Source organism: Delphinus delphis, chromosome 1 (assembly GCF_949987515.2).
Source record: "Delphinus delphis chromosome 1, mDelDel1.2, whole genome shotgun sequence".
In the NCBI taxonomy this organism is placed as follows: domain Eukaryota; kingdom Metazoa; phylum Chordata; class Mammalia; order Artiodactyla; family Delphinidae; genus Delphinus; species Delphinus delphis.
The window spans coordinates 32,612,224-32,625,737 of NC_082683.1; the positions used below are offsets into that span (position 1 = coordinate 32,612,224).

Genomic DNA, 13,514 nt, shown 5'->3' on the forward strand with positions numbered 1-13,514 from the left:
TCCAATATTTTAGTATATTTAATTTTAAAAAGTAAGCATTATTATAGTTTTATAATGTATATATTAATATTTACTAATCTTATTTCTTTGCTCACTTTTCTTTCTTACATCTCAGCCTTTCCACCATTTCCTTTATAATAGCAAACATAATAAATGCTATGTGCCAGGCATGTTCTGAGCACTGTAAACATATTACCTCACTTGAATCCCCCCAAAACCCTATGCGCTATGTACAATATTCCTTCTGTTTGAAGAATTTCTCTGGATCTCAGTTTTTGTCTGTCCCTCTTGTCTTTTCTTCCTTTTTTTGAAAATTTTACTGGCTAGAAGCACAGAAGTTCTTAAATTCATGACAGTGCATGAGATGTCTCCGAGAGCAGAAGTGGGAAAGAAGTAAAGACAGAACCTGGGGAGCACCAGAGCTTACATATAGGTCTCACGGGCCTTACATCTAGAGGTGGAGCCCACTGGAACTGCAAGGCCAAGGGCCAGAGCCAAAGCAGTGGAGGTCACTCTGAAGGGCTCTTGGGATGGCAGATGTCAGCCTTTCCCCCGGCAAGCATGTGCTATGACATTACTATACTTTGTCCATCTTCTGTACTCCCAGACCCAGTCCTAGGAGGACAATGGCACTGCCAAGAAGTGGCTGTGTCCCTCCTCGAGGGAGAGGAAGGGGTGTTCCAGGTGTCACAGCACTGGAGGTCAACAGCTATGTTTACTGCTTATATCAGGTGTGGCTGAAATAAGCAAGAGTACCCCAGCCACATGCCTGAGAAGAGCTACTGGACCCAAGAGCTCAGAAAGCAGCAGTGGGTCAAAAGCAGTGGCCTTAGCTCCACCTTATCTTTCCCTCTATTTGGCTCTGGGCATCCTCTGTGGAATCTGTGGGAATAGAAGGCTTTGAGGGCTTGTAAGCAGGGATCCTGGGAGACAGAGCCAGGAAGCTGCCTGGAACAGTCAGATTCCATGGCCCAATGACATCATTGCGGCAACAGATTTCCCAAACAGGAGTCAGAAGCCCAGGTCAGCCTTTTTCTGAAATGTACTTCTCTCTGCCTCTCAGACAAGGCATCTTCTTCCTCCTTGTTTAGTCGCCTGGAACCCTGTTTTCTCTCTCCTAGAATTAAGAACCATCTGCAGAAAGCAACACATGAAACCATTTTCAAACGGACTTTAATCATTTTTTGCTGCCCAAATACTGTACATGCAGAAGCCATGTGAAGAATTTTCTCCTCAAGGGAATTGGCAAGAGTGTTGTAAGAAACAGCCGGCAGTCCTTCCCATCCAACCACCTGCCACCTGGGAGCCACAACGAGTTTGGAAAGATGCTGCGCATAGAAAATGTATAGAGCACAGATAGAAAAGGCTAATTGCTTCTTATCTAAACAGTGTGCTTCTCAGGCCCTATCTGCTCTCTCTCTTTGCAGGATGCATTTAGAAATTCTAAAAAAGGGGTCCTTGCCTCCTATGAATTTACATTCTAAAGGAGTGGATGGAATAATCAGGCCAACTTTTCCTAAGAAAGCAGCAGCCACTCTGCCTGCTGAGACGGTGTCTGGTAAAAGACATTCTGGAGAAGAGTCATTTTTTGTTTCAAGAAGCAAAATACTTTGAAGGGAAATAAGTTCCCTCTCTCCTCCCATCAGAGAGCATCTCCCTTTAAAATTCTCCCGTTGTCTCATTCTAGAAGCAGAAATGAGGACCAACCCAGCCTCATCTGCTGGTGGGGATACTGACCTACGCAGGATGCATCTGAGGTTGTGACATCACATCAGCACCTTGGGAAAAGTCCATTGTAGACAAGCCTTAATTAATCTCATTACGTAAGAAAACAACAACAAACCCGGAAGAGGTGGAAGAAGAGTCTGTTAGGATTCCCAGAGTTCTTGTCAGAAGCAGCATCTGGGCATGGACGGGTGAGGACCTGCACCCAGCCTGGGCACCCGGGTCTGGAAGGAACCAGCCTGTGGAGCCAGGTGCCGGGTGCACCAGGCTCACGACCCTCATCAACTCCAGATTAGACTTAAAACCTGGAGGGAAACGTGGAGTAACTAGCAAATGCTCTGGTTTTGCACATGAGGAAGCTGAGGCCCAGAAAAGTGAGGAGTCTTGCACAAGTCTGGCCTGCATATAATAGCCTTTGATTCTCCGTAGCCAGCTGTCCAGGCCACTGGCCATTGGGGCGGATGCTCTGTTGCCTTTGGAATTCCCAGGGCCCATTTCTCTTTGCCAAGCTCTCTGGAACCCAGTCCCAAGGACCCTTCCTGGCATCAGTGTGAGCTCCCAGGGAGGGCGAAGGCTCCTGTCCTTACTGGCCAAGTTTCCAATCAGAGCCTGGGAAGGTTTTCCCAGAGCAGTAACACTCACGCTTTTTGACGAGCATCCTCCCCAAGCCAGTCTGGGCCTCTGCGGGAATGCCAGTTTCCTTCACAGGCACAGCCTTGCTGGGCCCACAAAAGCCTGAGCTCAGGGTTTGGGGGAGGGGAAGTTGCTTTGCTACATGGAAAGATTAAGCCCTTTGTCAGAGAACAAGGTCCCACCGTCGGGCATGCTGACACCTGAGCTGCACGTGTGCGGCTCAGCTGGCAGAGCTGGTGCCCGAGGAGGCCAAGTTGCTCTCTTTGGCATCACTGACGTCGCTCTGAGATGCTCAGGCACTCTTTCAAAATAACCCTTTCCCAGCCAGACTAGGCTTATCCAGCCCCCATCAGGCCTCACTGGATCGGGCGGGGTTCCCCTGCCCTTCAGTCATGATTGTTTTGTTTTGACCCAATTTCTTCTGACCTGAGTGAAAAGCAGACTTGAAGGAGAAGGCAAGGGATGAGTCTACATTCCTATCTCCTTCCTGATCATTCAGTGAACGGTAATCCAGTATAGGAAGCAGCATTTTAGAGAACCTCTTTCTGTGTCAGGATATTGGAGAAGAAAACTCCGGGGAGAGGAAGAGAAAGGGAGCAGTCGGCAGGGCAGCAGGCCTCTTCTTTTCCCTCTCCTTGCAGCCACTGCAGAAACCCTGCTGGACCACCGCCTGGCCCTGAAGAACACGCCACCTGTCTCCGCCACCAAGCAAAGGCGGCAACTGCTTGCACGGGCTTCGCACAGTGCAGGAAGTAATCAAAGAAGCGGAAGAGCAGCTTTCCTGAAGCCCTGATGCTTTCTGGGCTGAAGATGGGGAACCGGAGGTATCAGGAGCTCTGGAGCCCTGGCGGGGGAGGAGCACGGCATCTCCTGGACAGCAGGGTGTGGAGCAAGAACCCTGGTTGCGTGCCAGGGCTCCTGGTAACGCAGTCTAAGATTGTGCTACATTTCATTTCCAAAAGAGTACCCTTGGAGGGCTCTAGCGTCTTTGAAAGGGGTGTGAGGCTTCTGCTCTCCTCAAGGCTGGCAGTAAAGAAGAGCTCAGGCATGCTTGCCCTGGTTGGGGTCAGGCCCCTGGGAGAACCAGTGATCCCACGAGTGGTGAGCTAGAGAGACACCCTCTCTCTTGGCCCCCTGAAATGCTGGCAGTGCCTGGGCTTGCTGCATACTGACAGCCTCCTGAGGGCTCCTTTCCTAGGAGTGCTGGGTGGGGGGAGAGACTGGGTGGGGAGTAGTTTAGGAGATGGCTTGAGAAAGGGGATATGATTCTTCAGGGAAGAACCAAGACTTGGCCCCATTTGCTGGAGCCTGATTCATACCAAAGACCCATCACAGACTTCCCTTTAGGGAAGGAGTCTATGAAGGAAGTGGGACAGATTGAACAGAGCAGAAACGTGAAGACAGATGTTCGGAATCATCTGTCATGGTTCCTGCCCTCAGCCCAGCATCGCTGCAGGACCACTGCTGTCTCTGCCACATCTTCCACGAATCCTGCCTGAGCAGAGGAAGATGGAATGACAAAGAGCCCACCCTGTCATCAGCCCCAGGGTCCCCTGGGGTAAGGAGAGGGCATGTGGAGTCAGGACACTGGGGGGATCATGTTCCTTCCCTCCCCGCCATGCCTTCTTCAAGGGACAGAGGCTGCCCGCTCCAGGGAAGGGCAGCAGTCACACGTGTGCTCCCTCCTCTCCTGGGACAGGCTAGCTCCAGAACAGCTTTTCAAACAAGCCCCTGCATCCACGAGGCTGACAGACAGACCCTTAAATCCAGCCACTCACCACCACCGTCATACACGGAGTCTCACTTGACTTTACCCTCATGGGAGAAAAATCCAGGTGGGGATTAGTAACTTAATTTGGTACAAAGGGTTAAAAATAATTCCCCGACATCAACTTGTGTGGGGAATGACTTCCCACTATCGAGGTGGAACAGTGGCGTGGCCCAGCTCTTGGGCAGTCTTGGCAGCTGGGGGCCGTAGGCAGGTCAGCCCAAGTCACCGACAGGTCAGGCCCCACCTCTGGCTAGAACCTTCCCTGCACCAGCCAACCTTCCTCAGAGGCAAGAGGCCAGCCGCCTTCAGCTCCCCAGCAGCAGCCTCTGCTGGTAGCTCCTTCCGTCTTCCTGCGCCTCTAGAGGAATGAGGGCGACACCCCCACTGATACCCCCGTTCCCTGGGGGTAACCGCACGGTCTGCGTATCACCGCTCAGTGCCACATCAGCAAATGTCTACGCCATCCTGTGGGTCACTAATCATCCCACCACCCCGAAGGCATCAAGGGTTTTCACCCATCCTGAGGGTGGCTGCTCTGCGTCACCCACAGGACACAGAAATACGCTCTTGCAAGCGAGTTCCCACCCCCACTCCCCACCCTAGGATCTAGGAGCACAGAGCCCTTTGCCTTATTTTAGAAACATGAGAAATGCATGCGTTACCCAGTCTGACCCTAGGAGAGAATCTCTGCAGAAAGAGAAAACTCAGCCTAGCTGTCTCTCCACACACACAAGCGTTCCCGCCATGATAATACAGGAATGGAGTCTCCAGCAGGAGTCAGGAGCCCAGGAGCTTATCTTGTCCTTACTGCCCTCACCCACTTTTTGTCTGTGGGCAGGACCAGTGGGGACCTGGCTTCTCCCCCTGGTTTTCACAGGAGGGACGTGGCCAGGCCCTGGCTTCAGCCTAATGTGGTTCCTGCCAGAAAGGACCCCTCGGTGGGGATGGCTCTGTCTCAGCCTCTGTCTCCACCTGCCTGCCTCGGAATCGACCCCCAGGCCCGTCTGGCTTCGCTTATGGATGGAGTCCAAGCACCTCTCCACGGATCCCCACGTATGCAGGTTAGAGTCAATGCAGCTCTCAGGGGTGATATCTGGGGAAGAGGCAGAGCGCGAGCCTGTCCCAGGCCTTGACCCCTCCTGCTGCCTCTTTCCACCCCACCAGACATGAACCCAAGGGCTGCTGTGTCCACCTCCTGGGCAACCTCTTGCCTTTCATGCTAGACCTGAGGAAGGAGAGGGACAGATTTGGGCACTCCTGAGCCAGACTTCAGGATTCCCAGCAGACATCTCACAAGGTCCAGTCCAGGCCCTGGTGCCCACCCCCAGGACCCAGCTGTCCAATCAGGTCAGGGTTTGAGTGGCTTTGGGAAGCTCCAACCAGACAAGGGTGGAAAGAAAGCAGAGGCAGGCGCGGTGTCTAGAGCAGGCCAGGCTACCCTCCAGAGGGCAGCGGCAGAGGGCAGGGGGCAGGGAGGCCGAGAGGGGGGAGTATTGCTTATACAGAGCTGGTGACCGTGATGGTCTAGAGTCTACAGCCAAGCTGTCCGTGGAGCCAGGAGGCTGAAGCCTCAGTGAATCTGAGCTCCCAGACATGGACCCTGGTCTGGAAAAGAGAAAAAAAAAAAAAAAATAGAGCCCCCAATAATCAACTTCATGCAGCTAATCCCCAAAGGTCGGACAGGCTTCACAGAGCAAGTCAGCCCCAGCCCTCCTCATTCCTGCCAGCAGCCCTGCCCTGGGCACATCCTCAACAAGCCAGGCCCCTCCAGGACGAGCCCAGAGGGGCACAAGGCCACCCTCAGGAACTGGGATGGACACAGGTGCCGCCAGGGGCTGCCCACTTTGGCAGGTAACGTCCCTATGAGGCCAACCTCTTGCATGTCAAGACCGTCCACTCCACACCACCTGGGGTCCGCTGGGAGAGCTCCTTTGGCATGTCGCAAGTGAGGAGGCTTGGAGGGAAACAGGAGGTGAACAATTCTAAGGGAGGTACCAGCACTTTCCTCCAAGGTACCTGGCCTGCAACCCTGGGAACTGACACCTCCTTCAATCTCACTTGTAGGAAGGAGGTGGCGCCGGCCCGAGGGAGAAAGTGGTCTTTAAGCCCTCAGCTGCCCGGCATCGTCTGCCTCCCGGAGCCCTGGCCAGGGCGCTAGGTGAGATGCTACGTGCTGTGGATGCATTCGGTGGGAAGAGCAGCCGGAGTGCCCAGCGAAGAGGAGGGGTGTCAGGGTTCCCAGAGGGGCCTCGCTGTGGCCAGCTGCAGTGGACGCTACATTCCTCAAAAAAGAGCAGAGGCGCTGGGAGAGGCAGAGGTGGAACAAAGAACAAGACAGAAAACTAAGCAGGGACCACCAAGAACAGGCACAGGTGGGGACACGCAGGCTCTGCCCTGAGCCTAGGACCAGGTGGGATGGACCAATGGCTGCGTCTCCCACTTCCACCCCTGGACTCAAGTGGAGTCCCGTCCACGCAACTCTCCTTTGGGTTTCTTCACAACGAGACACAGAGAGACGTGGATTTCAGCCCATATAGTCACTAAGACCAAATACACCCAGACAAATGAACAGATCTAACATGGTCACACACAGACACACACACAGACACACACGCACACATACTAGAGTCTCCACTGCCAGCTGGGACAGGCCCAGTAGCCAACAGGCATGCAGCAAGGCAAGGGGTCCAGAAAGACGTGAAGACTATGTACAGGGGAGGAGACGGGGGGTGGCAGCACCCCTTCCCACACTGCATCCAGGCCTCTTCCTGAGGCCCTTAGGAGCCTGAGGGGCTCGTGGCACTCTCCAGGGAGGACTGGGACAGGCGCCTGGTGAGGGAGCCGAGCGTAGAGTCTGCCACTGAGGACGTGGGGAAGAGTTTGTACCAGCCGGTGACCGCGGCACTCAGGTCCAGCTCGTCCAGCATGATCTGGGCCATGCCCATGAAGCACTTGTGGTCCATGCGGCCATAGTCTCCCCAGACAATCACCTGCCAGTGGGGAGGAAGAGAGAGGAGCTGAGCCACATCTCCAACTCCAGGGCTGGGCAGTGGGTCCAGGAACCATGTAGAAGTTTTGCCAGGGCACAGATGGGACAGAGAGAGGCAGAACTCACACTGACTTTGGGCAGCAACTTACCGAGCACTTAAGATGTGCCAGGCTCGACCCTACAGGCTTTATATACGTTATCTCAGCTGTTACAACCATCTAGGTAGACGTGCTAGGTATTATTATTTCTACAAAAAGGAAATGTATCTCAGAGAGGTTAATTAACTAACCCAAAGATACACAGTAATTGGTGGCATAGCTGGGATTAGAACCTGGGTCTGACTTCCAGAGCTTCTCAGCATCCCAGATGACAACCTTCCTGAGTGGGGAGCAGACTGAGAGTCCAGGACCTGGGTCACAGCTCCCGCTCTGCTGCTGGATCACAGTGGGACAATCAACATTAGCACCAGGTGGAAGAAGATGGTGGTCAAACCCTGCTTCTACCTACCAGCTGTGCAACCTGGGGGCAACCGAGTTATTCCCTCGAACCTTGGTGTCCTTATGAATTGACAGGGAGAAAAACACCTTCACCAGGTTGTAACAAAAAATGGGTAAAGCATATTTAATGCGTCTGGCACAAGATAAATCATAAATAAGACAAATTTTAAATTACAGTCTTTGAGAGTTGCCCCGCCCCACTGGCCCCATGACACTCACCTGCAGCACCTTGCCCTGGGGCCCCTCGTCAAAGAGCAGAGCCTGCTGGTACAGGGGATCACAGGTCTTCTTGGCCACCTTTGTCTTCTTCTTGGCCAAGCAGGCCCCGTTCTCAAGTAGGTAAACCTTGATATAGGTGGCTGAGGGATGGAAGAGAGCAGGATGGGGAGGTGTCCAGGGGAGACTGCTGTGGCCTGCCCATCCCCTAACCTCCATGTGATCCTGGAGGGGAGCAGGGTGAGCTGGCTGAGCTGACCAGCAGACAGCAGGTGGAGAGATGGGCTCAACACCGACTCTTCCATCCTCCCCTCCCCCTCCCCCCACTCACTGGCCTTCCAGGCAATCCGTGACTCCAGTGTTGAGAATACTGGTTAGGCCAGTGGGGAGCTGGGACTCTCTAGACCCAGAACTCAGCTGTACATCCCTCCCTGGCAGGACCTCGTTTCCAAAATCCCTCTCCCAGCTGATCTGCTTCACCTGGGAGCGATTTGGAGCCTGGTTTGGGGGTCAGGCCCCGAGCCTCAATCACTTCCACCTCCAGCTGGCTGCTCCGGTCCATGATGGCAATGTGTACATCCCCTGCAAGGGAGAAGAGGGACAGTTCAGGCAGAGCCAGACCAAGGGGCAGGCCGGCCAGCCACCATGCAGCATGCCAGTCTGCAGAGGATGTTCCAGCGCTGGAAAGGGCACAAGATGGACAAAACTGTACGCGCCGGAGCTGCTCTCGGGAGACCACGTTAAAGCAGCTGAGAAATGCTTTGACAGGGCCCTTACGGTGGGATGGGGGCATGACCCTCAAGGGGCCTGTTTGGGGAACAACAAATGTAAGCCTGGTCATGGGCGGTGGAGGGGTGTTCTGCTTCACCGAGCAGAATAGCAAGTTTGGGGACAGAGCTTCCTGTGTCAGGAAGACAGAGGGGAGGCTGTGGGCTCAGTAGCTCTTCTTCACCTTCTGCACAGTGGTCATCAGCCACTCCCCTCAATAAACATCAAACAAATATTTAAAGGATATCAGTTTGGAGAGACGCTGAGATACAAGCCTGCCCAGGACATGAGGCACGTCCTGGAAATGAGGGCCTGCTCGTACCCTTGATAAAGGATGGGGGGAAGGCAGCAGATGTCCCGGGAGCACAGAGTGAGAACTCCTCTCTGTGCCCCACAAAATGGATTATCCAGCTGGGGCAAGTTCTGTGTGTGGAGTCATATCAGTCGTCTGACTTCTAGAACTCTTTGGCTTTGTTTGACACAGGTTAGCAGAATTTGCAATTCTGCACTAGTCACTTGGGACGTCCTTCAAAGGGGTGCAGAATCATAAGCCTGATGCAGAAAAACTGAAATGGGCCAGACTTTGGGTTTAGCCACCCGTTTTAGATTCTCTGAGCCGTCATGCAACAGCAACTGTTTGTATTTGCACACTTTGGAAGATGGGGATTTATGACTTTCAGGAGACATCCTGGAATTCATCCCTCTCCCTCTAGCTATTCCTGACCTCCCCATGGGGAATAGGGAGGGGGAGGTCTCAGGAATTAATCTCCACGTCTCACTGTAACATCTCTAACAAGGTGAGCCAAGGCAAACCTGTCCTTCCCAGTTTAGGACACCAGGGGGCACCACACACAAGTGTTCTAGGCTGTGATGGCCGTATAAGCCTTGTGGAAGCGGCTGGTTCCTCCCACTGCCTCCCAGCCCTTGGCCCAAAGCAGACTATCCAAGCCCTTGAAAGCCTGAAAACGGACTTCCCTGCTAGCGCAGTGGTTAAGAATCCGCCCCCCAGTGCGGGGGACACAGGTTCGAGCCCTGGTCCGGGAAGATCCCACATGCCGTAGAGCAACTAAGCCCGTGCGCCACAACTATGGAGCCTGCGCTCTAGAGCCCATGAGACGCAACTACTGAGCCTGCGTGCCACAACTACTGAAGCCCGTGTGCCTAGAGCCTGTGCTCTGCAACAAGAGAAGCCACCACAACAAGGAGCCTGTGCACCACAATGAAGAAAGCCCCTTCACAGCAACGAAGACCCAGCCAAAAATAAATAAATAAATTAAAAAAAAAAAAGTCTGAAAGCAAGGGCTGGGGATTAGCCAAATCCCACCCAAGAGCCCAGTGGGAGCTGACATTCACCCTCTGAGGGTCCCCGTGGACCCCTCTTCCAGCAGACAAAGGCTCCTGTGTGAGCAGTTTAGAGGAAGACAGGGCAGTACAGTGGGAGGAGTCCTGGCTTGGAATGGAATGCTAGCTCCACTGCACTCAACTTCCTCATTTGCTGTGAGGTCAAAGGTTAGACACTGTCTATGTGAGGGCTGAGGTCAGACACTGCTCAGGTCAGACTGATGGGAAAGGAAGGGTGGAGGTGAGGAGGCATCTCTGGGGAAGCTAGCCTGGGAGTTGCTGCTTGAAGCCAACACAGCCAGGATCTAAGGGAGAGAGAGAGGGAGGGAGCCAGAACTGCAGCTAAAAGGACCAAGAATAGACTGTAGGGAGTACTTCCTAGCTGCAGAGAAGAAGGATGAGAAAATTACTAAAAGTCTTCTAGGTGCCAGGCACTGTTAGAAGTAACAAGTCAAATCAGACACGGTTCCTAAGGCGTAAATGAAATATTTCATGCAAAGCATCAAATAGGGACTCAATACATTGTCTTTAGATCGCAGAACTATGGCAGGCATTATTATTCCCATCTTACAGATGAGGAAACTGAGGCTCAAAGAAGGGATGTGACTTGGCCAAGGTCCCACAGATAATCAGTGATGGAGCAGACTCCATGGATGTCAATGCCATGATGATTTTTGTTCACCATTTTATGCCTGGCACTTAGCACAGCTGGGCACACAGTAGGCGGTGAGAGAGTGGGTGAGTGTGTGGTGATGCGAGGGAGGGAATGTGCTGGAAAAGCTGCTGCAGGGCGGCTGGCGGAGAAAGGCTGGAACCCTCTCCTCTCTGCTGCGGGAGGGACTGAGGAGTGTGCATACTGACTCCTCCTCACTGGCACAAAAGCCTGAGCGAGGACCCCTTTCTGCTGCTTGCATCGCATCACGCAGGGCCCCCGCTGAGCTCACCCTTCCTGCTGCGTGGCTGCCGTTGCCCCACTCACCCTGCCCTTGAGAAGACTCACCCATTGGTGGCGTTGCCAGCGTCTGTCGCCCAACAATCTGGGCTGGTCCCAGGCCATCCAGGAAATCGCTGAACTGGCTTTCACCTCCAAGCCGGGTGGTGGGGAATATGAACCTGGAGAAGGAGGCATGAGATGCTTGAGGGCATCTGGATGGCGGGACGCAGTGGTTCTGCCCCTGGGGCACTGGGCACTCCCTCTGTGCCTCAACCTCCCCTCTACAACGTGCGAGTGTACTACTATGGCTGGGGTCAAACAGAACTGTTCATCTCTGCACATTAAAGAAAAATACTCCGATGCCACTTGAGAAAAGAGACTAATAAACATACATAATCATGGTATTTAATCCTCAAGCGCCAGAATTTCTAAGGCGACCCTGAAAAGGCAGGGCTTGCTGGACACGTGCGTCCTCACCAGGGGGTGTTAATGCCAAGAACCAGAGACAAAGGCCAGAAATTTCAACGCCTGGAACAAGTTCTAAGAGCTGAGTTTTAGTTGACTATAAGTTTGAAATCCAAGTCAACAATGTGAGGTGGTATCCCAAACAGCAACTGAGACCAAAATAACACAATTACAGGTTTGAAATTAATGACAAGCGATGGTGGGTGGCCCATGGCTGTGGGGAGCCTGGATATAGTAACAGAAAAAACTGACAGTGATTGAAATTTGGCCAGATGCCAACAGCACACTAAATGCTCCACTGTATCATTTAACCCTTACCACCACTGTGGGTGGCAGGAGCTATTATCCAGTTTTACAGATGAGACAACAGAGGCTCCAAATGGTAAGAGGCTTGCCTTGCCTACAAAACAGAGATGAGGGGGCTTCCCTGGTGGTGCAGTGTTTGAGAGTCCGCCTGCCGATGCAGGGGACACGGGTTCGTGCCCCGGTCCGGGAAGATCCCACATGCCGCGGAGCGGCTGGGCCCGTGAGCCATGGCCGCTGAACCTGCGCATCCGGAGCCTGTGCTCCGCAACGGGAGAGGCCACAACAGTGAGAGGCCCACGTACCGCCAAAAAAAAAAAAAAAACAAAAACAGAGATAAAACCCAACTCATACAGGGTGATGGTGAGGATTCGGGCAGATGGCGCAGGAGCAGCTCCAGACAAACAGGAAACAATCAGCGGTAGTTACTGCGGCTGTTGGTGTGATCATCACGGGAAATGTGCTACTTTTGCATGTCCTCAAGCCTATGTTCTGGGGAGGCCAGCAGAGAAAGGACAGGTGAGGGAGGGCTGGCCCAGAACTGCCCAGAGGCTACAATGGACCAAAGAAAGTTCTAAGATCTCCTAGAATAGCCCAGGCTCCTGCCTAGAGAGAGAAAATGTTGTCCCAGAACGAATCCCCTGTTGGACCATTTGGCCTGAGTCCCTCTTGGCCAGAGACAGGCAGGAAGGGGAGACAGGCTACATACACTTATTGGAAAGGACATGTGTCTCTCCTCTACCAGCCTCAACCTTCACACCCCAGGAAGGGGCTTCAAGGCCCATCCATTTTTATTGGCCACAGTCTGCAATAGCCTAATATCACATTTTTAGGATAATGGGATCTGAAAAGGTTAAATGAATAGCCAAGATATGGAAGCCAACTAAGTGTCTATCAACAGATGAATCAATAAAGAAGATGTGATACATATATATATATCATATATATATAGATGTGACATTATATATATATATATATATGAATGAATATGATGGAATATTACTCAACCATAAAAAAGAATGAAATAATGCAGCACAATATGGATGGACCTGGAGATTATCATACTAAGTGAAGTAAGTCAGACAGAGAAAGACAAATATGATATCATATTACTTATATGTGGAATCTAAAAAATAGTACAAATAAACTTATTTACAAAACAGAAACAGACTCACAGACACAGAAAACAAACTTATGGTTACCAAAGGAGAGGAAAGGAGGGATAAATTGGGAATATGGGATTAATAGATACATATTACTATATTAAAAAATAAACAACAAGGACCTACTGTATAGCACAGGGAACTACATTCAATATCCTGTAATAAACTCTAACAGAAAAGAATCAAAAGAATATATATATACACACATATATACGTATAACCGAATCACTTTCCTGTACACCTGAAACTAACATAATATTGTAAATCAGCTATACTTCCATTAAAAAAAGAGAGAGAGAAAGGATAACAACTATAACAAAAAGAAACATAGACTCTTGAGGTCACAGAATTTCAGGAGCTTAGTAGAGAGAGCGTGGAGATTGTGAAAAAAGGTTTTAGGGTCAAATGTCCTTAATTCAAATCCTAACTCCACCACCACTTAATAGCTGTGACCTTGGAAAGGTACCATACCCTCTTCCTGTGCCTCAGTTTCTCCACTTGTAAAATGGAAATAATGGTAGTACCAACATCCCTCAGGGTTGTTGTATTAAATGAGACACTGGTTTTGGCCTGATAGTGGCTGGTAGACCCCAGGGTAAGAGGCACTGATCTGAAGTGCCATTCTGCATACGGTAAATCCTAGCAGCTACTCACATTCATAGGAGCAGGCTCAGTAGCAAGACGCGTGATCATAGAATTTAAATAATAG

The 13,514-nt window shown here is 51.8% G+C and overlaps 1 protein-coding gene across 4 annotated transcripts in view; it reads right to left on the reverse strand.

The window, feature by feature from the left end:
* Positions 1–1,155: 1,155 nt before the first annotated feature.
* The window catches only part of RIMS3 (regulating synaptic membrane exocytosis 3), a 39,805-nt gene continuing 27,446 nt past the window's right edge, over positions 1,156–13,514 (reverse strand). For all 4 annotated transcript variants that reach the window (XM_060020241.1, XM_060020223.1, XM_060020214.1 and 1 more), the window contains 4 exons: positions 10,941–11,053; positions 8,312–8,413; positions 7,835–7,974; positions 1,156–7,119 (listed from right to left, as the gene is read on the reverse strand). In XM_060020241.1, the coding sequence (XP_059876224.1) occupies positions 6,907–7,119; positions 7,835–7,974; positions 8,312–8,413; positions 10,941–11,053 (568 nt within the window). In that variant the 3' untranslated portion in view covers positions 1,156–6,906. The remainder of the gene's footprint in view (positions 7,120–7,834; positions 7,975–8,311; positions 8,414–10,940; positions 11,054–13,514) is intronic.